A 27026-nucleotide genomic window follows, 5' to 3' on the forward strand; every position below is an offset into this window, starting at 1 on the left:
CTCAGATAAGTGCAAAAAGCGCCAAAAAAAGTTGAAAATAAGGAGGTGATCATCATTTAAAAAGTAGTTAATTCCCGATAAGTGCTAAAAAGAGTGCTAAAAAAGTGAAAAAAGTGCAAAAAGCGGAAAACAAGAGGAGGGGATCTACTTTTGAACTTGTTCCAGCTTGTGACAAGGAGACGATTTCATTCGTGTCTGAAACTTGTTTGCTCTTATGTGGGAAAATAAGTAGCGAAAAAGGAAATTAAGGAGTCTGCGAATTTACTGATGTGTTGGAAAGAGATAGAGGTTTGTAAAGAAGGGTCATCAACGTATGAGGGTGATCAGTCCTCTTTGATGGCGGCCATGAAGGGAATTTTATTTGGATTTAAGGAAGTTTCAAATATGTGGCACTAGTAAAGGTGTTCACACTAGAGAGTTGATATTTGAATAGACTTATTTCAGATGAGAGAACTGTCCGAACTAAATGTTATTCAGGGGAGAAAGTCCAACTACTCTAACAGTAGATAAATGGAGCCTTATATACTGTAGAGTCAGGAACAATGAGGAATATGACAGAAACTATGGAGAAATGATGCCTTGTAACAATGAAGGCTTTTAGCAACGCTACACAGTGAGTACTAGTCTACATCTAAATAAGTGTGAGGTACGAACACATGATATGAATAAGGTCTATGTGTGTGATTGGCAAATCAAACCCTTATCCCTTTCTCCTCATCCTCGCTACTCACATACTATAGAGGTGTATCATCAAGAACACCTCGAAACTCTTGATTTACTGAAGTTCTCTCTGTTACCGAATCTAAGTCTATTATCTAAATCCTCATGGATTGCTTACATTCTGATCCCAGTCTTCTGACTTGCCCGGACTTCCTGAGTGACCTGTACCAGGCTAGTCGCATCAGTCTTGTTACTCCCACTTCCCCATGTGTCCCCATCCTGATTCCACCGATGACGAAGTACTAGTATCCGATTTTGCACTTCACAAAATCAAGAAAGGACACTATGTAGAACTATACTATTGGATAAATGTCGGAATTTAGGAAGCACACTCATTGTATCGTACTTGAGACGATGAAGGTATGATTCCTACAGCTAATGCAGACGGCTCTACAGCGTGGACAACTGCCACAGGGGCTAAACCGTCCTTGGCCGTTGTAGCAGATCACTTTTTGTCTATGGTGGAATTTGCACAGGTGGTACCCCGGATGATATCCACATTAGAGGAATATGACTGGCCCATTCAACGAGTAACCATGTTAGCTCGGTTTTGGGGCACAGTGATGCTGCACCGTTACTGGAACTCCATAGACACCATAGCTCAACGAGCAATTCTAATATATCAAGAAGAACAATGTCACATGTGGCATAATGCAATTCCTCTCTCTAAGGGCGCTTGGGATATACCATTATCGACGATGCTGCTCTCCTTCACACCTACGACAGAGTCTTTTGTGACATGAGACGTCAGGATCTGGTGGAAGAGTGTGGGGTACGTCTATTCAAATCTTTAATAAAACTTCACACTGATGTTTACCCTTTTATTGTCACATCTTTGCCTTATTTGCGTTATGTCATCTGTTTACCCTGTGATCTTGTGTTAATCCTGCGTTCTCGTGTTCGCTGCATGGTCTTGTGTTTTGCGTCTACTCTCTGTGGTCGTAATTATTCTCTTGCCTTGCATTTACACCACAGAACAACAGCAGTGACCTGAATTCACACATTCACTACTGGAACTCAAAACGACCATTATCGCCAAGTAGCAGAGATCGTTCACCATCTTCCAAAGCTTCCAAGAAAGTGGCAGTCTCTCATCCCTCTCACTCATCTAACTCTTGCTCGAATTTTCAGGACAGTGCACACAGTTCCCGCCCCCGGCAGTGTGCGCAGTCTGCTTGGGGAGCAAGTCTCATCCCTTTGTCAAGTGTATTGCAGAACGTCTCTGGGACAACTCACACTCTGCCATTACAACTCGTGTCAACAGACAGCTTCTGTTATGAGGATCGGACAAACCATTATGTGTGGATTGGCAACGCTCCCGAGGTTGTTCCAATCATTCCCACAACGAACATCATGTGTGCTCAGAGTGTCTCGTGAACTCTTACGGAGCTCAACAGTGCCATCAAGCACAGAAGACAAAATCCACTCATGCCATATAACTCTGTTGTTTGGGAAGATAGTCTTCGCAAACATAACCTTCTCAACCTATACCCATCTTTGCCACATAGCCTTCATTTTGGTTTTGTCCTTGGTATCCCGAAAATTAACAAAATCCAGTGTCCCTCCAACAACATTTTGCTTATTACCTATGCTGATGCCTTCAACACAATACTTAGTCAAGAACTCTCTACAGGCAGATATCTTGGTCCCTTTACTTATGATGCTCTTCTCTCTTCTCTTGGCCCATTTCAATCGTCACCTATATCTATTATATCAAAGTCTGGCAAACCTGGCAAGTTCCGAGTTATACAAAAATTTTCATTCCCTCTTACACCTTCATTGGATTACCCACTTGCATCTATCAATTCCCATCTCGAGCCAAATGACTTCCCATGCACATGGGGAACCTTCGACACTGTATGTACTATCATTCGATCTTTACCTCCCAGTTCCCAAGCTGTGACAAGGGACGTTGCCGAAGCCTATCACACCATACCCTTACACTCCTCTCAGTGGCCAGGAGCGGTCATGCGACTTCCCAATGGGGAGTTTTGTATTGACACTTGCATATCATTCAGTATGGGTCCCTCTGCAGGGGCTTACGGGCACGTTGCTGATGTGGGAATTGACCTTTTGTGCGCAGAAGGCATTGGTCCCATCATGAAATGGGTGGACGATCATTTATTTTTTCGTATTCAATGAGAGTACATCGAGTCCTACAACAATCATCGGCATTCAGTATGGTCTCATCTCATCTGTGAAGGGCCTGAACGTTTAGGGGGATGTATCTGGTATAAAGGCACCAATCTCCCAAATGACTCATTCAACGTACATGCAGAAGATTGCAGATCACCCATTCGTGATCTTTCAATGTCTTCCCTTCGTTCTTCCTTCAACTCAGAATTTGCCTATGCATTTGCCGACATCAATCGTGTGTCTAAACCTTTGGGGATCCATTGGGAACCTATGAAAGACACTGCCTTTGCATTTTTTGCCCTCTTCCTTGGACTGCTTTGCTCACAGTCAAACTTTCCAAGGGAAAGAAAGAGAAGTATCAGTTGGCTATCAAGTCATGGCACTTACAAAAGACTCATACACTCATCGACATACAACAACTGTATGGTAAGCTGCTCCACGCCTGTCTCGTGGTTCCGGGAGGTCGAGCCTACCTCACCTCTTTGGAAGCCATGCTCAGGGTCTGTAGTGATCATCCATTCGTGTCATATCACTCCGTCAAACATCTCGAAGACGATCTCGACTGGTGGCACACCACACTCACTCGCACCTTCATTGGACGGTTCATCGCTTTGCCCCAATCCCTCATCAACATACGTGCATTCTCAGATACGAGCTCGTCTGTTGGAGTTGCAGTTGTTATCAATGGGCATTGGCGGGCTTGGAAACTTTGGCCTGGATGGCAAACTCTTGATGGACAACGAGATATTGGGTGGGCAGAATGTGCAGGACTTGAGCTACTCATCATGGCTATTCTCAACAATGCACTCTACTCTTCTCATCGCCACTTCCGTGTCTACTGCGACAATCAAGGAGTCGTTGAAGGTTGGAAGAACAGAAGGAGTCGCAACCAGGAAGTCAACGCCATATTTCACCAAATTCACGCCAAACTCAACTCTCTTGACAATGTCTACTCTTTCCACCCCCAGTATGTCCCCAGTTGTGACAACCCTGCAGATGGGCTGTCCAGGGGGATCTACCCATCACAGAGTCTCCTCCTGCCACCCATATCTCTCCCCGATGCTCTCTCAAAATTCCTCGAGAGCGCCAGCACCAATAGCTCCATTGTTACCACCTGTACACACTCCCAGAAGCCTATTGCTGACCAGATGGTTGACGGATCACCTTTCTGGGACTGGGGAGCTGATCTTATCAGACATTGAGACTGCTGGGACGACAACATGCGGGTGTTTTGATGGAACACAGGTACTAACACCCTCAAATTCTTCCTCCCAACCTCGACCCTACCATGTATCTCTCTTACCTCTTCCATTGGTACTTCGCCCACACTGTCTAGCTCGTGACTGCTTAAAACTCTGGATCCCTGCTACTGCTAAATCATGTATCGACCACACCGGTCATTTAGTAGCATTGTCCGACAGCAATGTTGATCGCATTCTCCTCGTTATTGCACACTCTCACGTGCCCAGTACCAGGGAATCCTATGGGTCAGGATTACTGGTATTTCACGTTTTCTGTGATTCTCGCGATATCCCAGAACATCAGAGGTGTCCAGCATCCTCTATTCTAATACTGGTGCTCTTAGCTGGGTGTGCGGGACTCTACTCCGGGAGAACGTTAGAGAATTACTTCTACGGCATCCGAGCATAACACTCATTGCACGGTTTGCCTTGGTCAGTTGATCAAGCTCAAGCTTCCCTAACATTAGAAGGCGCGAAACACCTCGCTCTGACATCCTCATCTCGTCCAAAATGTGCTCCCTTCACAGTGGAGCTGTTGCTCGCAATTTGCTCAGCCTTGGATCTCTCGTCCCCCCTACATGCCACTGTGTATGGATGTCTGACAACATCCTTCTTCACCATTGCTTGGACAGGAGAATTTACTGTCTCTTCATTGAAGGGATTCAATCAGGAAATGCATGTAACTGTAGGTGACGTTCATCGAGAAGTGGATCGCAATGGCTTTTGCATAACAGTTTTTTGTTTGCTGCGCACAAAACTTGCATCAACAGCAAAGAAGTCTATTGGGCCGCTCAGTCTGGACTCATTGACCCTCGCATGGCTCTCGACAACCATCTACTTGTTAATCACCCATCGGCTTCTGATGCTCTCTTCAGTTGGCAGCATCGTTCTGGTCTACGAGTCTTAATGCGCAGTGCTTTCTTGAAATGCCTGAAAGAGGCGATCACACATGCAGGACAGGGAGATGTGAAAGGCCATGGGATACGCATTGGCGGAACACTCAAATACCTGCTTCAAGGTGTTCCTTTCGAGATGGTCAAGACAATGGGGTGTTGGAGTTCTGATGCTTTCATACTCTATCTTCGAAAACACGCAGTGATTTTAGCACCTTACTTACAAGATAAACCTGTGCTCAAACCTTTTATGAGGTATGCAATGCTGTCCTAATTCATAAGTATTCACATCTCTCCTAGTTCCGAGGGTCAAGCTAATGCTAGTTGCGTCGTTTTGCTCCTAGTTCTAGGGGTATCAGCTTTCCTTGACCCCATTCTGAGAGCCTCCAAAGATGTTTTGGTCAAAAGTCTCAGACTGTACCTGTCACAACCCAATAACGAATTAACACTGGGCATCCCTAACGGGCGAAGACTAGGACTCAAACACAAAGATAATCGAACAAAGAGGTAATATTGAGCAGGTATGTCCAGGCTGGTACACAATGTACAGACGAGAGGTTTGAACTAAAGAACTACCTACTACGAACTAGCTACCTATATACATATATTAAGTCGGAGACTGAAACTGAGTTCGAACTAACTACCAATCAAATAATAAGACGATGTATCGTATGATTCTATATATAACCTTATGACGTCATGACTCGTGCTGCAGCAACCAACAGGTTCTGGAACATTGATGTAGGTTCTTGTGGTATAAAGTTTGGCAGCTTCGACATGGCAAGGGTTCTCACGCAAACGGTCGACCGTTTTTTCAAAGACCGAACGACCATTTGGACCGTTTGAAAAGCACGTGAGGTTGGAGGTCACGTGACGCCGGAATTTGCCGCACTTACAGAGTCAGAACATGGCGCGGGGGGCGACATCTAACATGCTCAAAGCTCAAAGCAGCGTGCGTTGCCCCCGTGTCTGTTCCCATTCCGAACAGGAATCATTGATCTTGTTCTCTACAATCTTGTCTTCGGCAGAATAATATCATTGATCCTGTTCTCCTACGATCTTGTCTTCGGCGGAATTCTCTACCTATCTTGTGTCTTCGGCAATATCTTAAGTTGTGAGTGGGCCTGCTGCACGAATAAGGGAACACGGTGAGTCGACAAACAAACGAGACCACAATGGCATTGTGTGGACAAACGGAACGGACAGAACGAACGGACAAATGGAACGAACGGATCAGAACGAACGGATCAGAACGAACGGATCAGAACGAACGGACGAAACGGACGAACGGATCGAATGAATGGGACAAATGGAAGCGGGTAATTAAACGGGGGGATATTTGGAATTTGTTAGTGCGAGAATTGGGAGCTGGGAGGGGAGCCAGTCAAAATAGGGTAACCGGTGAGAGACAAGAGATCTGTGCGTGACTCACCGAAAAAAAAACTTTACTGCTGCAGGTAGTTAATCCTCAGCCACTCCTCACCGTTGCGAGAGACAATCCGGTCGCGGGGAGTGGTTGGGTCAGTGACGAAACCCTTGAACAGTCGAAAAAGCACCATGTTATCCGACTCGTGAACCTCGGTGCGCGAAATCAGCAGCTTCGAAAATGCTTCGGTCTCGAGCAGGTCCGTCTCTCCTGGTCCCTGCATGAAGACGTGCTCGTAGACGCGCTGGACCGTCGACAGGAACACGTGAGGGTGGAATGTTTGGCCCTCAGAGAAGATTCCTCGTGGCTGAGGCCAGGGAGGCAGTTCCTCGCCGGCAGCCTTGGAGGACTGCTTGACACCATCTGCGCAATACCCCTTCTTGTGGTTGAGGGGCGAGTTCTCGGGTCCTGGATACATAATTGTTTGACAGCGGGAGCATGTCTGTGCCTTTCGAGCCTTGGAAATAAAATGATGGTTGATGGGTCAGCGCGAACGATGTGCAAACGACCAGACACAAGTGACTGACCTTTCTGCCTGGTTCTTCCTTCACAAGTGGGACGACGGAACAATGACGGCGCCAAAATGACTCGCTGTTTTTGCGTGCTGTTACCCAATGTCAGAAAAGTAGTTGAGAGATGGTGTTTGCAAACGGACTCACAGGTATAGTCATTCTTGGTGATTTTGCTCATCAGCTTCGGCTCGATGTCACCCAGCGCACGTAGGAGGGCTTGTGGGTTCTTCTGGACGACTGACTGGCCCTTTTTCTTGATGAGACGGCGGTTGTACTCTTCTGTCGCCAGCACCCAGCGCTTCGAAGTCATTTGATATGACAGCCATTTGAACTCAGCCCGCATTTCCATAAATAAGTAGAACTCATCCGAATTTTGGAAGGTGAGCGAGCGAGGATCAATACCCGTGGAAATGGAGAACAGGCGCTGAGACCGGGTCTGGCCTGCCGCGATAGCCATCGAGTTATTGATGCCAGTGCTGCCAAGCACTGGGCAATCCTGTGAAGAATTCGGGAGGGAGTTTGCGCGTGTAGCGTTGGTTGGGTGTGATGGGACATACCTCTGTGGTAGCCCCAGGAATCACCTGGCAATCCTGTGAGAATTCAGGAGGAAGTTTTCGTGTGTAACGTTGGTCGGGTGTGATTGCACATACCTCTGCAGTAGCCCCAGGAATCACTGGGCGATTGCTGGTGACTCCAGTGCTGGGGGTAATTGCGTTGCTGATGCCAGCGCTGGGGGTAATTGCGTTGCTAATGCCAGCGCTGGGGCAATCCTGTGAGAATTAGGGAGGAAGTTTGCGCGTGTAACGTTGGTCGGGTGTGATGGGACATACCTCTGTGGTAGCCCCAGGAATCACCTGGCAATCCTGTGAGAATTCAGGAGGAAGTTTTCGCGTGTAATGTTGGTCGGGTGTGATAGCAGTGCTGGCAACCACTGGGCGATCCTGCAAGAATTCGGGAGGAAGCTTTCGTGTGCTGCACCGTTGATGGTCTTGCACAGAAGGAAAATACGCATCGAGTCGTCCAGTACCTGGGGCCATGCTAGGAACTTCTGTGCTGGGCAATGCTAAGGTTCGTAGTTTTTTGATGGTGCCGCTGCTGGCATCCCCTTCATTGTCCGAGTCCAACGAGATGCAGACAGCCTTTCTCTTTGGTGCTGGAGGTTTCTGCGCGAAAAAAATGAGATATGGGGGGGTTGAATGGAAGTGTTGTTACTTACCATTGGTCTTGAAGTTTCAGCTGGGAGCGTAAGAAGGGCGGGGTCGATTTGCCACTCGTTGATGATGACATTCCGACTGGCAAGAAACGCAAGGTCGACTTCCTCACCTGTGGTGGGGTCAACAGACGAATCAAAGGAGTCAAGTAGGCCCTTCTCAACGTTCTCCTCCTTGATCAAAAGACCACCGAATGTCGCTACATGATCTGACATAACTAACCCAAAAGTCTTGCCTGAGTCGATGTCACCAAGCTCAGGAAGAAGCTGCAGCTGAGAGTCAGTAGTTTTTTGCTGGAGCGTGTTGTGAAGCCTCGCTATGTAGTCACAGAGTCGGAGGTGATGTGAACCATTGGCGAACTTGAGGAATGGCGTGAGTTCAGGCCTGCTGAAAGCCACTCGCACGTTGCGACGGAGGACAAAATCATGGCCGAGGGCAGCGAGCATCGTCACACCGCTTGGCTGTGCTCGCTGAAGGGAATTCCACCCTTTGTGGGATCCCTCAATGCGACTCCCATCAGCTCTGATGCCTTGGACGCTGCGCTCGAGGCACCCTTTGCAGACATGTTTCAACTGTTCTTGGTGAACCTGAGTCATTATTGTCAGTAGCGATCGATTACAGTGGTACTTAGCGAAAAATGAAACTTACTTTCTGCGCTGCAGCTGACCAAACACCTTTGTCTGCCCATTTGCTGAATGCCACCATAAGCCTCCGTTCCTGCTCTGCTCGGTCCCAGTATTGCGCAGGCTGACCTTTCTCGGCATGTGTCTTGAGAATGGCGCCTGTGATGTCAGCAGCGACAGTGCCTCGATAAGGACTTTTGCTCGATTGGAGCATGACAGCGATGTATCTTCAAGTGCACATTGAGTAAGTAGAAACTAAGTAAAAGTAGATGCATGGCATTCACCTCGCACTAAAGTGCCAAACATCGAGTTTTGAATCCGTCTCCGGCATTGCAGAGGTCACTGCATTTCGAACTTGGCAGCAATTATCGGCGACCATCATCTTTGGCTGGGGGACGTTTAGAATGTCGTGGCGGTGCTTAAGACCTTGAAGGAGTTCAGTTATCTCTGCGTTCGTGCGCGTCTGGCAAAAGCGCTACATATGGAACGAATATGTCAGTGAAAAGCTTAGGTGAGTCATTGTCAAAACTTACCCATGAAATGATCTGATTGTCCTCATTCAAAACACTCAATATCCCGCCTTTCAGCTCCCTAGACTTCTGGCGATCCTTGTCGGTAAGTGTGGCCTTACTTGCTGCTTTGAACGTGTTGTCGAGTGAGCCGCATATGGCTGCCAGGTTGGAGAATTAAAGGTTCGTTGGTCACACGAGTCTTTCTGTAAACTAACCTGATAAAGTCTTCAGGTATTCTCCACTCTCCTTTTGCCTTGTGCGTGCGCAGAAGTCTAGGAAGACTTCTGTGATAATCTCACCCGAAATCGATTTGTCAGCATATGCAAGCGGGTCGCTGGCGCTTGAGAATGCCTGGAGTGTCTTCACAGCGCTCTTACTACCAGAGAAATAGTCGGTAAGTCTGCTATTTGCATTGCAGGTGGGCTGTATCTGAAACACTTCAAGGTATTCAAGCATTCGCCGCTTGTGTTCCAACAGGTGGAGCTCTTTGCGGCACACCGAATACGGTAAGAGTGTCTTTCTAAAAAGAAAGACTGCATGCACTCACGTCTGACTCTTTCTTCCAGCCCTGCAGAGGTTGTTGATGGGCACATCTCCACCAGCAAATCGAAGAGATCACGCGTTAGGGCACAGCGATAGAAAAAGATTGGGATGTTGCCTGTTCGTTTGGTGAGTGGATGCTCCAGACATCTAATGCACGAAACTCACGAGGAATCCGCCAGTGCTCCCATGAACTCCAGTATGCAGCGCTCGTCGTTGCAAAACAGTAGCCCTCCAAGTTGGCTGGTTGATGCGCTTGGACATCTTCGACATCTCCAGGTATGTTCTTGTCGGTTGCCTTCTTCATCTTTGTTGATTCCTTGCATGTATTGCATTGGAGTTGGGCACCGAGTGCTGTCTCTTCGCAGATAAGTCCGTGGAGTTTGCGCGGCCCCGTGCTTGTCCACCCTTCCCAGGTGGTCTCCTTGTCAGAGCCGCATCGAGGACAGGTGGCAAGCTGTGGGTAGTAGAACGGGTGAATGACATTGAAGGGTTTGATGTACTGTGTTACTGGCTCGATGTCTTGATGTCCGAGTCCCGAGCGCTTTTGAATATGTATGTAAGACGGGGGCACGAATCGAGGCCCGAGCAATGGGATATTGAGGCCTAACTTATGTGTAGGCTCGATTTTCTTTGATCGAGGTCGACTCTTCTCCCATAGGCACTGCACGTATTCGACGACCTCGGCCTCCCACCTCAACTGAAACTCTGGACGTGGGTGGTTCTTATGGTTACGGGACTCTTTCCATATGTTGACTCGTTTTTCAACCTGTGTTTAATCCGTCATTTGACGAGTCAATGACGACGTCTCTGACGGCCAAAAGAAAAACTTACGTTTACAGTCCAGCTTTTCTCAAAGGCATTTTTATCGATAGGCGAGATGGCCGCCGAGTTTTTGAGGAGGTTGAGGACTACTTTAGGCTCGAATACTGACATGTCCTGTGAAGGTGTAGTACTGGTGGAGGTGGAGCCACAGACGTGTTTTAGGGGGTTCTGAGTCCTCTTTGACCTTTGACAACTACCACGCTATAGCGTCTTGACGTGATCCCCGCTATACATATATTTTCTGCACACGAGCTACTGCCGTTGAAAGAATATTGTCTGAACTTCTGATTGGTGGGTTGAAATTCCGAATTCACCACACCATTATTGGAGTGCACACCGATCGCGTAAATTCAGGGAAATACTAATTACTAGTTACACAGTAGTTCAATACTCAATGGCCCCGCACATCCATATTCCCTCCTGCAAGTCTACTGCAGGGAGAGCTAACACACATACTAGCACACATACAAACGCAGAGAAAGTGCTTGATGTGTTCACCGGCAGCTACGACACTGTCAGAGTTCGGCCAGACATCCAGATTCATCCCACAGACATTGCGCGCTTCGTGCAAGTCGGATTCGACGACCAGATCAACTCCTTTGCGACCCGCTCGGGCTTTCAGCCCACCGTTATTCAAGACATCTACAAAAATGTGAGTAGCTACAAAGACACGCAGAAGGTGGTGAGGGCCATGCGCATTGCTGCCATGGAGTCAGCTAAAGTCGAGATCCAACAACTGAGGAATCAGAGGCTGCGAGAAGATTCAGACTCGGAGGACTTGTACGAGAGGCCAGAGAAGGCCAAGGCCGAGATGGAACCCAAAGAGGAAGAAGATTCAGACTCGGAGGACTTGTACGAGAGGCCAGAGAAGGCCAAGGCCAAGACGGAACCCAAAGAGGAAGAAAATGATTGAATTGGCGAGTAGCGAGTAAGCGGCGTTTGTAAAGCTATCATGTAACTATTCAATGTCAGTATGTACTGCAAATACAAAAGATAAACCAAGTTCAGAGTTCTCACCTTGGAGATATGGCCTTTAGAATAATGGGACCGGGCCAATGGCTGCTCTCCGTCGAAACGTTGAAACTGACTCCCTGAGTTGACCGAGGACGATCATTCTCATAGGACACAGGACGCCAGATGCCAGACTCCCTGGGATCGTTTTCCGGCTTCGGAAGTCGGACCCCCTGCGAACCCTTGGAATCTTTTCGGCTCGCCTGCGGCGAGCCCCCCCCTTGCCATGACCAATTTTTCTAAAGTTTAGTCCGGCATATTCCGATAAGTCACATGACTCTACCATGTGCTCGTTTGTTAATTCTACAATAGACGCAACCACAGGTGCATCTTCAACCGTAAATACATTATTGGGTACAGGCACCTTCTCAGAGCACTTAAAAGACTTAGAGTTCAGAAAAGAATTATGATTCGTGTGAGGTACTCGTGACAGTACCCAAATGTTATACCCAGTTTTAGCCTTATCCTCAGCCTTAGTCACTCCTTTGTTTCCTACACACTGTCCTTACTGAAGCCAGCTTATTAATCAAGTCTTTGTTTATTTTGCGAAACAAGACAGAGATTGAGATAGTCACAAGAACTGGCCTCCCTCATGTAACGCATGACAAATTCGACAGTCACGTCACGTCCCAGTCTCACACGCAGTGCACAGTTCGCCTTGGTGAACATAGAATGCTTGAAACAAGATCCAAAGATCAAATTTTGATATGCTCAGGCATCTGCCTACCTTGATATCTAACAACTCATCAACAAATACCTGCAGAGATCAACACGAATCCTACGACAGATATCGACTCCTTTTGTGAATCGCCCGTCACTCATCCCTATCTGGTACTTCATCCGGCAACTGATATGCCAGCCATCTCAATCCACCGGACAACACAATCAAGACGATATACACTGCATTTCCTCCTAGAAGGTTGTGTTCCTTCGATACAGCAAAGAGCGAAGTCGCCAAGGCGGGACCAATGGCACGAGCTACCGCCGCAGAGGTTTGGCCGAGGCCATTGATAGCGCCAAGGACATTGTTTGTGGGAGCAGAGGCTGTGATAAACATGAAAACAGCTCCTGTAACGAAGTGAGCTGCTTGCAATGACGAGACGGTTTCATTGCAACACGCACCATATCCCATATCCCATATGACTTCTATACATATGAGGAAAAGCAAGGCAAACGTGATTGTATAATCGACTTCACCCCTTGCACGTAAAATCCACGACATTATCGGAAACATAGCCACGAGTGGTGGGTAGCACCACACTGAAACAGAGAACAGACGCTTTGGACCAATCCAATCGGTGATTCTGGCAAAGAAGAATGCCTGAAATACACCATCCGTGATCCCAACCAACGCCATCCACAAGCCAATAGTAGCAGGATCAAATCCAAGACCGCCAAGGTAAGTAGGTGTCGACAAGAACAGCGGCAAAAGAACCCTAAAAGAAACGTCAAGGAAGGAGAGCATGGCGTAGTTTGTCATCGGAATGACAACGGAACGCGTAAGGAGAGATCGCAAGGGCATGTTTGCCATCGAGCTTTTAACAAGTAATTCTCTGTCGGGGCTACTTGAAACGCTGACCGTAGTTGAAGTGAACTTCGGCCGACGCTTGGTCGATAATGTCTACTGATCGTGAGTGATGTGTGCGATATGGTAGAGATCCAGAACTTACTTCTTCCAAGAAGATTGTCATCATGACAAGGGCCAGGACTAGCAGACAGGCTGCCACCCCACAAGGCAAAAAGTATGGGTAATTTCTCCAGAACGAACCGGAGAACAATGCCGGCCAATGATCCTGCGGTCGCGCGAGTGTTCCTCCCATTAATGGACTGACATGTCGAACTCATTATTTACCATCTCCGTCGTCAACGACCTTACTCACCCAACAAAGCCTCCGATGCACCAGACAATCGGGATCAGGGCAAATCCCTGAGCCATATTTGTGGAGTCCGTCAATTCTCCCATCATAGTCTTCATTACCACAACGTTGCCATTGAGAAAACCGCACATGCAACGGCTGGAAAAACCATGTTAGAGATGTATATTTCCTTCGGGTGAAGACATACCTAACAACAAGGCTCCAGAAGTTCGTCGAAAGGCCGAAACATAGCATCGAAATGCATGTTCCTAATAGTCCGATGACTAATACCGGCTTGCGCCCAATGCGGTCAGACAGCCGAGCCCACTTCAGCACCGTCAGTGCCTGTCCGACGAAAAACAGAGAGTCCTGCCAATCACATTCGATGAGCGAACCATTCTCACAAGCAATTCGCAAAAGGTAATCCTGGCACTTACAATGATTCCAGCATAATATCCTACAGCCGCATCGTCGCCCCCAGTGATTCCAAGTTCTCTGATCAGCTAAGAGAGCAAAACAGTATCAAAGGTGTGCATCGAAGAGAAGCATCGTGATTGCGAAACCATACCTGATTGATGTACGGGAATATAGATGTCGAAGCGATGGGCTCCGCAAGTTGCAGCGTTATAAGTAGGCCTATCTGAAGCTTTGGAAGGGGCGTTTTAGGTTTTTTCGAGCCCTTGGCAGGTACCAGAGGCGTTGTCTCATTTATCATAATTTCATGAGAATTAGAGGTATCCATTCTGGTGGGTTGGTTAGTGAGAGGGAAGATATCCAGTGAACTCCCTTGATTTGATTATACGAACCTCGTCTGTATTTATAGCCTGCCCATCGTCGATATACTAGTCAGCTATCAGATATACGTATGTAAACGTAGAGTCGATTTGTCAAGTAACATACCTGAGGGTGGAGTAAACCGGTGCGAGTCATCCGAGTTACGAATGAAAACGCTGTTAGAGAGGCTAACAGAGCAAGCAATATAGTTTCAAGTCGACTCTCGATAAGCATGGAAAGCATCTCCAGAACTCGTGTTTGGCAAAAGCATGAGTGATAGACACAAAAAATATGCAAACGATTGAAAAGCGATTCCATACGTTGCACTTGAGACTACCCAAGGGCCAGCGAAGATATTGAAATTCGCAAGCCAAGCGACGGGTGATTTCCATTCTGGAATATTTGTGCCGACTATATTTATAAGAATCATATCACGAGGATTGGATGCAATCGTGTCAGGGATGTTTACTAGTCCAAATGTTCAAATGAAGAGAAATGGCATCTGTCCCGCGGGTATTTTGCTTTCTTACACTGTGGAGTTCGATCAGTTAATTGACTTCCAAAAACCGCCTATGCTTACACTGTTTAGCGTGGTGTTACCGTACATCCCGTAGTGTGAGATCCAAGAAAGACGGTCCGATGCAAATGCGGTGGTATTACGTCGCCATTAACTCTTAAGCTTTACACAGTATCGGGCGCGTCAAATAGAACGAGGAGAAAGCCAAATCTGGGTGCTCGTCTTCACCTGCTGACACGTCAAAACCAATAAGTACCATCTTGCAATAACTGCAAAAATACAAATGCGAGAAGAGATCACGCTTATGCTAGATTCCAGACTCAGTGCTACGAGTCCATTACGGAATAGCAAGGCCATCCTGGACAGCTTTACGCGCATTGATACGACCAAGCCACATCTAAACCGATCAAACTTTAGAAACAAGACACACAAAACAAAACACGTTCGAGCGCCCACCTCGAGGCTCGGCCACTCATCAAGAGATTCGATACCCGCGAATTGATGAACATTAATCCTGAATACAATAGAACCAGAGTGAGAACATCAGAAAGACGTCTTCGCAAGGGAAACCGAACAAAGATGGTACCAACCATGGGAAAACGTTGATATCTGCAGCGCTATAGACGCCCCGGCCGGGCCCAGCGAGATAATCACGGTCTGTGAGGCGGATCTCCATCACGCCATAGAGGCGCTTCGTTTCCAGGATATAGCCTGATGTCGTCATCGTTAGGCGCATATGAGACACTAATCAACAGAAACAACTCACGCTTCTTTGCATAGGGAATGTCCTCGGGCGCAAACCTATTGAAATGATTCGCTGCACTGCGTCAACTCAAAACTTCAATACCAAGTTCGAATTTACAGACCTTGGCCCTGCATAGGACCAACGCCTCCATGCTGCAACCACCGAGTCATCAGTACTCGATCCCACCAGCTGCCACGGAATACTCACCGCCCAGAACATCCAATGAAGCATCTCGCTGTACTCATTCGGCTGCGACACAGGGTCAAACCCAAGCTTCCTCTCCGGATCATAATGCTGTTCGAGATACAGCAAAATAGCAGCTGTCTCAAACACGACGAAATCTTCCCGCGCGCGGTCGACGAGCACTGGGATTCGCCCGTTTGGGTTCAACTTGATGAACCAGGGCTCTTTTTGGTCGTTGCGTGAGATGTTTATTTTCTGGACGCTGTCAGAGTCAAAATTTGGGATATCGTCCCAGGAGAAGAGGGGGCACTCACTCATAATCGACCTTTTCTCCATAAACTGCTCTAAGTTCTTCGAGAAAAACACTAACTTTGCGTCCGTTTGGAGTTCCAGCGGTGTATAGAACAAAAGGCTTGGGCTTGGACGTATGTACAGTAGACATATTACGAGGGGTGGTTGATAGTGACCTTGCTACTGAGCTGAGACGGTTAAAGGCGACTTGCATTGCTTTCTAGGGGTATGGAGTGACGCCATGTTCGAGTACGGATGACCTGATCCGTATGACCGACGGGTGTTGTTGCTGACATATAAATTTATGGTTCAACCGCATCAGTCAGCAACTGGACACAATAATTTGCCCTCTACATAATTCGCGGACTTCTTGACTTCTCTATCAAGAACTGGACCCGGTCTTAAGCTTCTTCAGGCGTATCTTGCCGATCCGAGCGATCTAAGAGAGTTTGCTCAGAAGAATTTTGGAACAACGTCAATAGAGCCGAGCACCGCTCGACACTGTTCGGAACAAATTCTGAGTTGAAAACTTCAATCTTGGAACGGGAGAAGAACCAGTGGGAACTAGAAATTTTTTTTAAAACGTGTAAACCTGAATTTCTACCGCGAAAAAAAAAGAACTATAGCTATAAGTACACATATATAACGGGAGACCTGATGAAAAGTGAGAACGAAAAAGAGAATGGAAAATGAGAAAGGTAAGAGGGAGAGGAGCATGTATACGATATGATACTAGAAATACGATAGCCATCATGATGACTCACCCGCATCAGCCCATCAACAAACGGAGTATGAAAAGGGCTAGACAAAATATGCGAAAAGAGAACAGAACTCGAAAGCGGCTGTACTGTAACTAGATGAGAACGCGTGCATGCGATAAACCAGGAGATGAGATAAACAGTGACATAACATGGTCCAAGATCGTCGCACAATTGAAATGCGGTCATGCAGAACGTCCGAGCGGATAGGGCAGAGCAGAGAGCAAAGATTGTGTCTTGATAGCATCGAGGAAAGCGCTGGGACGCATGGCACGTCGAGCAAAGCAGTGATTGGCATCGTAACATCCCACTGACATGGCATGAAATCAACAGAACGCAAATAAAAATCAGCGCTCCTCCGCATTTTTATGGCTCTCGCCCCTCGCCGTCTCCCCGCTCCCGCTCCCACCACCACCATTGAACACCCCCGAGCCCGAGTAATACATCCTACCCGGTGGCCGCGCCCCATCTGTTTGTGGTTGGCGAAGCGTATTTGGACGCTCAGGCCCAGGTACAGCCTGAGATCGTAGCGGCGGTGTGCCTTTTGGATTAGCCGCAGGCACGACAGGCCCACCGCGACTGGATGAAGGAGCAAATGGCGAATACGGTGTTTGGGATTGGGGTTGCGATTGCGACTGGCCCTGGTCGAGACGCGGGGCGTCTAATCGTGCGACGGAGGACGACATCCTGCGGTCACGGTCTGTATCAGGAGAACGAGACGCGGCGCGATCCCGGTCTTTATCGGTGCCCCAGCTAAGCGGCGACGCTCGTCTGCGTTGCTCAGTGCCAGTGGTTGGGAATCTGTATGACGAAGATGGTTCCGAACCCGAACTCGTCGTTCCATTTTGTTGGAACTTTGACTGCGGATATCCAACACCGCCGCCGCTCGTACTTTGATTCCGCGCCGAATCCGCACGCACTGCACGAAGTGCCTCCTCCAACAAATCCAAGCGCTGACGCATACCCTGCATCTCCTCCTGCATCGACCGCGTCCGTTTCTCCACCAACTCCTCGACCACCGCATCTACCTTCTGCAGAGATTGGAGGAGCGCGTTTGATTTTTGAAGCTGCTCAGACAGCCAGTTTTTCATCTGCTTCGAATCGTTGAGCGCGTCGTAAAAGACTTCGAAAGGCGCTAGAAATGCAGATTTATCTCCTGAGTAACCGGGGTGTTGAAGGGCGCGAGGTGTGGGCGGGACTAATGAACTGGCGATTGGTATAGCAGGGGGAGATCTTGTAGTCGCCGTCTTGGGTGCGCTCACCGAGGGACCTATCGTGTGCTGCAAGCCAAATCGGGTAGGTGTTGGAGGAACGTTGGTGGCTACTCTTCGCGTGGTCTGGTTTCCGCTTAGAGCGGTTGGAAGTCGTGGTAAAGCCATGGGGAACCGACCGAATTCTGGGACTGGAGGGGCGCTTTGTATGACAGGTGCGAGCGGATCAGAAGAGTTAATCCCACGAGGGCTGATGACAATATCAGCGGGTTTTCTTTTGCGACCACCGGACTGAGCTGCGCGACGACGTGCGAAACTAATAGGGGGAGGTGGTAGGGAGTTTGAAGGAGGGCTTTTCAGAGGTATCTCGGGTTGATTTTGGGTTGCGGTGAGAGAGAGCGGTTGCTGACTTGGGACAATCATAGGAGGAGGGGTGAGTGGCTGTGATTGAACAGTCGCACGACTGCCAGATACCAGAGTATTTCCACCTGAACGGGTGGCTGTATTGGGACTACGCCTACCCAACCTTGGGAGACTTAGCTTTGATGCTGCCAAGGAACCGTCCGGGGGGGAAGAAGAAGAAGAAGTACCATTATTAATAGCAGCTGGGAGCATGGGACACGGAGCGGGGGGAGCAGCGAAACTTGGTCTGCGCTGTTCGATGAGCTGCTGTTGTTTTATGGTAGACCTCGGGTGAACGTCTTCTACTGTTGGTATTGATATGACCACGGGAGTTATTGGGGTTGAATGTGAAATTTCAGAGGAGGAAGGGGTGGTTGAGGGAGGGAGTGTGGTACCACTCACAGTCACCCGTCGTTTCTTTGGTGACGGTGGAATGACAGTAGGAGAAGTGATTTGAGGAGGGGAAGGAGAATCGATGATACTATCATCAAGGTCATCTTCCTCCTTGATTCTAAGGACTCTGGGTGACTGACGGCTAAGATTTTGATTGAGAATGGGATTGAAAATAGGACGAGGACATACCCAGAGTCATCTGTACTATCACGACGGATTGCTACGTCTTCTCTTGAACGTTTCCTTGAGTTTCTTAATTGTTCTACGCTAGGTTGCCTTGATGGAGAAATTGTATGATGAGTTCTTGGTTGAATTGGTGGTAACGCGTTATTAGAATTTGGGATTGAACTAAGAGAAGAGGTGCTAAATGCCTGGGCGAAGGAGGGTAGAGACTGTGGAGCGTGATTGACGGACATGGTCGTGGTAATCGTTGTCGGTGTCGTTGTGGTGGTCGTTGTTGTCGTTGTGGTTGAAACGGAACCGAATGATGAATTCAATTGGAATTGAAGAGATGAACCAAAAATGAATTGCAGGTTGGTGTTAGCTTCCACAAGAAGATTCGACTTATTCGCGTAATTGAGACCGTTCCAATGGCGAGATCATGATAGAGGCTTTTTAATTAAGTCGAATGGTAAGCACAGCTAAAGATGATCATAGTAGTAATCATCAACTATCACCTGTGCAACACTATGCAAAACACTGCAACTCGGCTTTCGGTCAACTTGATAGTAAATCATTATCCGATGTCTCGGCCATCCGATGTTAAGGCCTCGAGGCTTATGGAGACCTATAATCACACAGTCATTCTATAGGTGAACTACACTCGGGGCTTTCCTTCGCAACCGATAGGCAAGGGCGTAGCTGATACCCTGCTAGCTGCCCCCATTGCACGTGTAGAACTATATTATACCGTAACACTCGTGGGTACCCTTTGCTTCCACACAATAACCTCCAGCCTTCTAAAAACAGCGGTACTTACTACAAGAACACCGTAAGCGAGTTCATTTAACCCGAAAACCAATCTCACTTTTTAACACCTGAACTCGTCGAGAATCTTCCACAGAACCCAAACCTAGATCAAAATTCAAATTCACCCATCAGACCCAATCCCCCCCCCGTAACCATCCTCCCCCATGAAGGTACACGGTCCAAGATCCGATCACTCCATCACAGGCGTTGACATCTCATTTCAATCCATAAATGGGTACCCGCGACGCTCAACTACATCCTCGAACAAGCCAGTGAAACCTCAAAAACCAAGCGACGTAAACGCGGTAGCCTCCCAGAAGCAAATTTCAAATCTGATAGACGTTATTCACCGCGCATCTCTTTATGATTTCGTCCGCTTCTTCCTCGCTGTCAACACCGTGATTATTGGAGGTCTGCCGTTACCAGCGCTTGTGGCTTCCCCGTGTTCCTTCATCGGCGGTGGGCAATTTTTGACCGCAATCGTACCATATATGTACGAGTGGTATGTTTCCAGAGAAGCAACTGGCTCCGGAAATGGATTGGGAGATATGTCGACCATCGGTCTCTTTCCATTCACGAGACGAGGTGGGGGCGTCTGTGGAGGTGCTAGAGTGCTCCGAATAGGCTCAGGCTCAGGCGTTTGTCGCCCCGATCTGTCTGCTATGACAAGCGGAAGAGGATTCGACTTGAGTCCATCGCACAACCCTCGTATGGAATCTTCAATCACTTTAGTCGACCACACCGCCTTTTCCACAGATGGAAATTCGTGAGCAGTCAATAGTGACGTCAACACACGTTTGTTCATCTGTGACGAAACCTGCCCTGCTTGGGGTGCAAGTGGTGACACTTCACTCGCAGTGACTGTCGAAGCCGGTCTGCTGGTACCAGAGACAGCAATCACGAAAAACCCGGTGACCGCCCCTGCAATACATTCCTGTCGGAACGACATCCGCTCCCAGAATTCTTCCACAGACACCTTCTTGACTTCTTTAAGCGTCTGGTCCTCTTTTTTACTCCGACCTTCCTTCTTTTCTGAAGCGTCGGCTGACGAGGTGTCTTCTTCGTGCGTCTTTAACGTATCCGCTCTTGCGCGTTTTCGCTCTGGGGACCTCACCCCATCCGCATCCGTCGTGTACGCAATCTCATCGATAAATCGAGATTTAGGGTCATCATCAAATGACGGTATACATTGCCCAAGATGACGAGGCGAATCGCCTCCCGAAGGACAAGGACATGGTAGGGAGATTTCGTCCTGCGAATAAGGGTGACCGTATGTCCAACTGCACGAACCAGTCGATGGGTATACCCGCTCCAACGAGTGATGAGCTTCAAACTCGCTGAGACCGGGTAAGATGTAATACAGTTTGGTGCGGCATGTATCTCCCACGCGAGACGCCAACTCGCCTACGACAGTGCTGAATTGGCGTTTCCACCAAGCACAGAGCTTGATATCGCTTAGGGGGCGCTTGTTCGGGTATTCTGAAGAGTTTGGGAATAGATATTGATTCTGTGCTCTCGCAAAGACGTGAATCCATAGATGGTTAACGGAGATGGGACGCGTGGCAGGGTCTGCGTAGAACAGCAGGAGTGCACGAACAAGAGCTGGAGTGGGAGATGGTGCGGTTGCTTGTCCGGTAGAGTCCACTTTTGAGACATACAATATCGCACAGGACGTCGTAGGGATGTTATACACGCATGCTTCGATTGCAGAGACGAACACGGAAGAAGAGTCTGGTGTGGTTTGCTCGGAAAGCAGAATCAAAATATCTTGCAAGTACGACCTTGGTCGCGGATTCGCAAACGGGAAAAGGTTGCCGTGCTTTCTGGGTGATGAGACCAGGACATGAAGATGGAACTCACGAGTTCCTGGTAGGCTGTTGAGGCCTGCTAGGAGCGCGTCCCGCAAAGTCATGACTGCGATACGTGGGAATATGCGATTTCTGCTCAGCGGCACAAGAACAAGGAACCCGAATAGGTCGGTGAGTGCCCCAGGTAGGGGTCAGACCGGTCAAGGTTAACGTTGGGCCGAACCAAGGAGGAGATCAACTCGGGGCTATGGTGCTGCTCCACCGTCCTGTGTATCGAAACGGAGAACCACTGCCCTGTAATCACACACGCCTCACAGCTCCACTCAACTGCCACTAGTACTGATGTTGTCATAGCTAGATCAATCACAGATCGTAGACTATGCCCCTTCAAAGTTTCGCTCCCGAGAGCATGTAAAGAGGAAGCAAAAGGAAGAGAACATCTACTTGATCTTCTGAGGGCAATGCATGATATTACAAGAAGGAATGTATGATACAAGGAGTTGGCTTGATAAAGGCTAGAATCATGCCACGTATGCAAATGTGTCTCTCGTACCATCGACGCGCTCAATATATTCCTTCTCCAATAGTGTATCAATTGCCTGGGACCACAGATAAGTGGACGTTAAGCGAAGAAACAAGGAATCCTACCTTCTTGATATCGGGAATCTTGGGGGCGAATCGTTGCGAAATCTGAGAAATCACCTCCTGAATCAAAGGCTGGTTCTTCATCGTCTTGCGTGCCTTCATGATTCGAACGATAGTGGCCTGGATCACATATTTACGGTCCTCATCAACAGTTTTGAGTACCTCCGAGGACTCCGCTTTCACCTCAGCCTTGATTGGCTGATTCAAGTTGACACGGATCTTCTTAGACTTGAAGTCTAACCAAAGTGTATTAGTCCCAAACGTAATGCGAAACGGGGTAAGCCATACTGGGGTTCAAATCATATTGATCGGTCTCCTCGTTGATAAGAACTTTGGCCTTCACCAAAAGCGTCAGCACCTGAGTCAAGATGTCCTTGCTGATAGCCGTGGCAGTAATCAACTCCTCCAGTGATAACGTGTCATGTTTGTTATACTGCAGGAGAACGGACATTTGATAAGAACTGGTCATCAAGATGTACTTCTGATTGAGGTAATTCGTCCTCAGCTCGTTCTTCGAGTAATTCCACAACCATGTTAGTTTGCGGCCGGAGTGCTTCGTCTGATAGTACTTGGAGAAGCGATCGTACGTAGGAAGAATTTCAGGAGGAATGATGAAATCGTTGTTCGGTGCACTGAGTGGCCAGAAGTTCGTGCCGAGAACCATGATGGAGAAGTTGATGTCCATGTCCTCGTGATTCGCCATTCGCTCCTTGAACTGATCAGTTAGGTCTTTACTGAGACTCATGTCTATAGAAAAAAATAAGCGGCCGCAAGGTGGTGTGTGGGGTATGGAACATACCGGTGAACATTCTCTGTAACTTGTTGGTGTACTCGAAACCACAAGCTTCCTTCAACTTGGAGATCATGCTCGCCTCGCTCTCGTCGGATGCAGATACGCCGTGAATCAGGCGCTTGGACAATTTGGTAGCATAGAACGTCTGGAAGACGTCCTTGTCCTCGATGTACTTGAAAAGTACCATCTACATACACGAATGAGACATCAGTGAAAATCATCGAGCGAGGTACTTACCACGCGGTTCAGAGCACCTTCAAGGTCCTCCTCCTCAGCCATCTTGTTGTTTTTGCGAAGCAACATGTCCGCGTGCTTCGCGAGCAATTCTGGCGACTTTGTCGTCGACGAACCCGTTGCAGAATTGCGATTGACAAACTCTCTGCATGCCTTATCGAGCGACGCAACAAAGCCAGCTTCTCCCCTGAAGCTCCTCGTGACGGTGTCCGAGTTCTTGCGATGAACCTCAAGCAGTGCATCAACGTATGCCTTGGGATCCAACGAATCTGCACCCTCTGATCCTTCGCCCAAGAGTTTCGCAACAGCAGCCAGACCAGCCTTCTTCACATGTTCCTCAAATTTCTTTCTCAAAGGCTCCAGGCCTTCGGGTATGCGCGATAATAATGCATACATCCTCTGCAGGTCTTCGTCTTTGTCAAAATCGAGCAAGCTTTGGAAGCTCTCCCACATGAGGTCAGAGTGCTGACGGATCAGCACATGCTCGCACTTGCTGACGAGCTGTTTCCGTGTGTCAGTGTTTAGGTATCGGTCGACACGGTCCTCTTCCTCCTTCAGGCGCTCTTCGGCTTTTTTCAGATAGTCAGATACACTGCTCTCTGCGAGAAATGCCTCGGATTCCTGCTCGTAATACTTCTCCGTTGCGTCAAGGAACGGTGTCTCCAGGTGCTCCCTGTATACATCAAGCGATGCCTTGTTGATGTCTGACTCGTCAAGACCAAGCGAAACGAATGAGTCAACCACTTTTTTCACAAGGCCTTGATCGATCGTCTCGCCATTTCTTTGGCGCTCGATCAATCGGAGGATGGCACCAGCAAGCTTTGTGTGCTTGCTCTGGACATGGAGGAAGAAATTCGATTTCCATTGCACGAGCGCGAGCTGTGAGAGGTAATGTGTGTATGAGGATCAGTGTGACAGCGTGAAGAAAAGGGGTGGCGCACGGTGTATACAGGATATACACCCTTCCGACCTTCATCCCTTTCTCGCTTCACCCAGTGGCGATTGAGGTACGTGAATAGTCGATTGATGTAGTTAGCACCTGTCGTGTATCTGTCCCATTCACTGGCGTAATATCGTAGGAGAGCTTCATCTTGGAGGGAATCGGATTGCTATAGGACGGATAAGAATTATGTTTGATCGCGCATGATATCAGGGAAAGGGAGTCAACCTACATCCTTGAGAAGCTTGAGATGGGTGATGAAATACCGAATGAGATTGTTGTACAGATCCGAGCCCATCAGGTTAGCCCCTGCTGTTGAGGAGTCAGACTGTGGTCTTATCACTACAGGAAAGACATTGCTTCCTATGACACTCACTTCGACTTCCCTGACCAACAGTATCGGTAGTGGTATTATGCATGCGCGAGGACGTGCAATAATTGTAAGCCACAGTGTAGAGGCTCATGTACTTGGAATATGAGACGCCAGTCTGGAGCTTGGTCATGATGTGGTCCACTCCCTCCTCAAGAAAAGCCCATGTTGTTGCAAGATCTGCACTCGCAGGTGGCATTGGATGAGAAACATTGGCGGACGTTGTTGTTGATGACATGATGATCGTTTGTGAAGGACAGCTGTCGTGACTTGTGAGTACGCACGCTGAGGCGCGGCTGTCACACTGGTGGCGCTACCTCGCGTGCTTTGCACAAATATTGTTTGCAACAACTCACACAAAACAAAAAGAAAGTGAGACAGACGGTGGGTATTAGAATCGTAGTACGAGAATGAAAATTATGTTATTGCTAAATCTTCACTCCTGTGTGTATCGAGGCAATGCCTCCCCAGAGTTCTGTCCATGCGCCACCATCAAAATCACCTCCTGTGGAGAACCCTGCATCTCTGATCATCTGCGCAAAGTCGGGCTGGCTTGGGAATTTGCGTATAGATTCCACCAAATACTGGTATGAATTACGGTCACCAGCTAGAATGGTTCCAAGCAGTGGGATGACCGTGAATGAGTATTGGTCGTATAGTCTACAGACTAAATTAAAATGAGATAGTAATGAAATGAAAATCACTTACGTGCTCAGGAGCGAGTTATTAACCTTGCTGAATTCAAGACACGCGAAGGTAGCACCAGGCTTGAGAACGCGGTAAGCCTCGCTTAACACAGCGGGGACAGACGTGCAGTTGCGGATGCCAAATGCAATTGTGTAGAGGTCGTATGAATCATTCTTGAACTGAGAAGCAGTCAGCTCTTGTGCATTTGCCTCATGGAATGAAACCTGAGGTGCTGGCAGATGTCATGAAGTAGAGTATAGGACAGGCACGGTAAGCTCACTATTGTGATACATTGTCTTTTTGAACCTCATGAATCCCTCCTTCAGCATCTGCGCGTTGATGTCCACGATGTCCACGGTCGTCTCTCTGTCCGCATAGTTCTCCCTTGCATGATCCAAGATACGGAGAGCAATGTCGCCTGTTCCTCCTGCAACGTCTATACACCGAAGGGGACCTTTGCGACCTGGTTTGAGAGTATCTACAAAAGAGTCTTTCCACAGCCTGTGCACACCGAGGGAGCTTGCATCATTCATCAAGTCATACTTGGACGCAACAGAGTCGAAAACACCCTTCACGAGGGATTCCTTCGACTCCTCTGGAACTGTCCTGAAGCCAAACGAAGTCGTCCGGCCAGCAGGACCTGATGAACGAAGGATATGATGATTATGAATCAGGCGGCATGCTGACAGCTTGCGAGGTATTGACCTTGTTACCTGCATAACTCGAATGAACTTTTGGAGCAGACAACACGTCCGCTATAGGGATGGGAATATTATGTAAGCGTCAATGTTTTGCTTGACTTGACTGACCAGGCTGAACGTTGAACACTCCTGCGGACAACTCAAATGCTAAAGCCACGGTTATCTCTTTGGTTCACTCGTGGTTATGCTACTCGCATTGCAGAAAAGCCTCCAGCACGTTTTCCAGATCCATTACTGAATGCTCCCAACGTTGCTGCCAAAACACTCAAGGACGAGAACTTGACATTCATTCATCGACCTCCCCCAACAGTACCTTCACCTCATTCAACAACTTTAGCTCCTGCTTCTCCGTTGCTCAAATCTCCGACACCATCTAATAAACATGCACCCATGCCACCTTTCTTGCGGCCTTCGGCTTACAATGCTGCACCATTACGAATGTCTGATAAAGACATTGAGCAACTACGAAAGTTGAGGCTGTCTAATCCAGAAAAACACAGCCGTGCTAAACTTGCAAAACTGTTCAAATGCACGCCAAACTTTGTGTCCAAGATTGCTGCCCTCCCGAGGCCCAAACGGAAGGAGTTTGCAAGGAAGATGGAGGCGGAGCATGAGACTGTAAGGGGGCAGTGGGGAGAGAAGAAGGCTACCTTTGTTGCTATTAAGCAGAAACGCCGCGAGTTCTGGTGAGGTACGGAGCACCATGGCTATATCTTCTTGGTCCGTTTCTCAGGCCTCTAATGATTTGTGCACGACTGACTAGCACTGGGTTCATCAGCGTAACTAGAGTCGTAGCCTGTGTAGATGGATTTTGCCTGTTACGTTACCGACGCAATTGATCCTACTTTACTTCGCCGACGCGACAACCCGTTCCGTAATTTTCCGTCCTTCCGACTCTTGTCACTCTTTCTAAATCGGGAGCACGACTCAACTATCGTTCCACTTCTCTCCATGGGCCTGCATGGTCAAATGAGTCGATTTTCATGCCAACGCGCTAGCTCTGGTGTTTCCTCCGTGGTCCAATTACATTAATCCATCGTTTTTAATACTAGCCTGATGTAAATTTTTTGCCGAAACGGCGAAGGTACATATTTCCCCG

The 27026-nt window shown here is 48.2% G+C and overlaps 13 protein-coding genes across 13 annotated transcripts; 3 read left to right on the forward strand and 10 right to left on the reverse strand.

Moving 5' to 3' along the window:
* Positions 1-1082: 1082 nt before the first annotated feature.
* HD556DRAFT_1210210 (uncharacterized protein) lies at positions 1083-1346 on the forward strand (the record flags this gene model as incomplete). Its single annotated transcript, XM_041296546.1, has 1 exon — positions 1083-1346. A coding segment is annotated over one exon (264 nt), but the record flags the coding sequence as incomplete, so codon positions are not given.
* Positions 1347-6435: 5089 nt separating this feature from the next.
* Positions 6436-7009, reverse strand: HD556DRAFT_1238565 (uncharacterized protein; the record flags this gene model as incomplete). The annotated part of the gene is made up of 2 exons (XM_041297982.1): positions 6436-6873; positions 6944-7009. Coding segments are annotated over 2 exons (504 nt in total), but the record flags the coding sequence as incomplete, so codon positions are not given.
* Positions 7010-7079: 70 nt separating this feature from the next.
* HD556DRAFT_1207835 (uncharacterized protein) lies at positions 7080-7370 on the reverse strand (the record flags this gene model as incomplete). Its single annotated transcript, XM_041296502.1, has 1 exon — positions 7080-7370. A coding segment is annotated over one exon (291 nt), but the record flags the coding sequence as incomplete, so codon positions are not given.
* A 621-nt stretch (positions 7371-7991) lies between these two features.
* Positions 7992-9730, reverse strand: HD556DRAFT_1238580 (uncharacterized protein; the record flags this gene model as incomplete). Its single annotated transcript, XM_041297985.1, has 4 exons — positions 7992-8726; positions 8788-8945; positions 9292-9432; positions 9490-9730. 4 exons carry the CDS (start codon positions 9728-9730, stop codon positions 7992-7994), a joined length of 1275 nt encoding a protein of 424 aa, XP_041159423.1.
* A 166-nt stretch (positions 9731-9896) lies between these two features.
* On the reverse strand, positions 9897-10517 carry HD556DRAFT_1238460 (uncharacterized protein; the record flags this gene model as incomplete). Its single annotated transcript, XM_041297975.1, has 1 exon — positions 9897-10517. A coding segment is annotated over one exon (621 nt), but the record flags the coding sequence as incomplete, so codon positions are not given.
* A 516-nt stretch (positions 10518-11033) lies between these two features.
* On the forward strand, positions 11034-11552 carry HD556DRAFT_1443969 (uncharacterized protein; the record flags this gene model as incomplete). The annotated part of the gene is made up of 1 exon (XM_041306708.1): positions 11034-11552. The coding sequence occupies one exon, from the start codon at positions 11034-11036 to the stop codon at positions 11550-11552; it is 519 nt and encodes a 172-aa protein (XP_041159425.1).
* Positions 11553-12470: 918 nt separating this feature from the next.
* Positions 12471-14254, reverse strand: HD556DRAFT_1480007 (major facilitator superfamily domain-containing protein; the record flags this gene model as incomplete). Its single annotated transcript, XM_041308613.1, has 7 exons — positions 12471-12718; positions 12773-13271; positions 13321-13477; positions 13531-13665; positions 13715-13875; positions 13944-14009; positions 14075-14254. Coding segments are annotated over 7 exons (1446 nt in total), but the record flags the coding sequence as incomplete, so codon positions are not given.
* Positions 14255-15134: 880 nt separating this feature from the next.
* On the reverse strand, positions 15135-16167 carry HD556DRAFT_1443971 (glutathione S-transferase; the record flags this gene model as incomplete). Its single annotated transcript, XM_041306709.1, has 7 exons — positions 15135-15194; positions 15254-15311; positions 15388-15508; positions 15564-15614; positions 15664-15694; positions 15750-15987; positions 16040-16167. The coding sequence occupies 7 exons, from the start codon at positions 16165-16167 to the stop codon at positions 15135-15137; spliced, it is 687 nt and encodes a 228-aa protein (XP_041159427.1).
* Positions 16168-17121: 954 nt separating this feature from the next.
* Positions 17122-19196, reverse strand: HD556DRAFT_1443972 (uncharacterized protein; the record flags this gene model as incomplete). Its single annotated transcript, XM_041306710.1, has 2 exons — positions 17122-18922; positions 18970-19196. The coding sequence occupies 2 exons, from the start codon at positions 19194-19196 to the stop codon at positions 17122-17124; spliced, it is 2028 nt and encodes a 675-aa protein (XP_041159428.1).
* A 914-nt stretch (positions 19197-20110) lies between these two features.
* Positions 20111-21661, reverse strand: HD556DRAFT_1238625 (histone acetylation protein-domain-containing protein; the record flags this gene model as incomplete). The annotated part of the gene is made up of 1 exon (XM_041297988.1): positions 20111-21661. The coding sequence occupies one exon, from the start codon at positions 21659-21661 to the stop codon at positions 20111-20113; it is 1551 nt and encodes a 516-aa protein (XP_041159429.1).
* A 417-nt stretch (positions 21662-22078) lies between these two features.
* Positions 22079-24738, reverse strand: HD556DRAFT_1238568 (Cullin; the record flags this gene model as incomplete). Its single annotated transcript, XM_041297983.1, has 8 exons — positions 22079-22156; positions 22206-22430; positions 22477-22949; positions 23002-23182; positions 23233-24108; positions 24171-24338; positions 24402-24481; positions 24546-24738. The coding sequence occupies 8 exons, from the start codon at positions 24736-24738 to the stop codon at positions 22079-22081; spliced, it is 2274 nt and encodes a 757-aa protein (XP_041159430.1).
* A 100-nt stretch (positions 24739-24838) lies between these two features.
* HD556DRAFT_1480032 (UbiE/COQ5 methyltransferase) lies at positions 24839-25945 on the reverse strand (the record flags this gene model as incomplete). Its single annotated transcript, XM_041308614.1, has 3 exons — positions 24839-25199; positions 25248-25458; positions 25507-25945. The coding sequence occupies 3 exons, from the start codon at positions 25943-25945 to the stop codon at positions 24968-24970; spliced, it is 882 nt and encodes a 293-aa protein (XP_041159431.1). The 3' UTR covers positions 24839-24967.
* A 90-nt stretch (positions 25946-26035) lies between these two features.
* Positions 26036-26916, forward strand: HD556DRAFT_526955 (mitochondrial ribosomal protein subunit L20-domain-containing protein). The gene is made up of 2 exons (XM_041310874.1): positions 26036-26618; positions 26691-26916. The coding sequence occupies exon 1, from the start codon at positions 26072-26074 to the stop codon at positions 26615-26617; it is 546 nt and encodes a 181-aa protein (XP_041159432.1). The 5' UTR covers positions 26036-26071; the 3' UTR covers position 26618; positions 26691-26916.
* The last annotated feature ends 110 nt before the right edge of the window (positions 26917-27026 follow it).

Source organism: Suillus plorans (assembly GCF_016647745.1).
Source record: "Suillus plorans strain S12 chromosome Unknown HD556scaffold_33, whole genome shotgun sequence".
NCBI classification, from domain to species: Eukaryota; Fungi; Basidiomycota; class Agaricomycetes; order Boletales; family Suillaceae; genus Suillus; species Suillus plorans.

Excerpts from the sequence above, each read along its gene's own strand:
- HD556DRAFT_526955 (XM_041310874.1), top strand. The coding sequence starts at position 26,072 with ATGCTAAAGCCACGGTTATCTCTTTGGTTCACTCGTGGTTATGCTACT.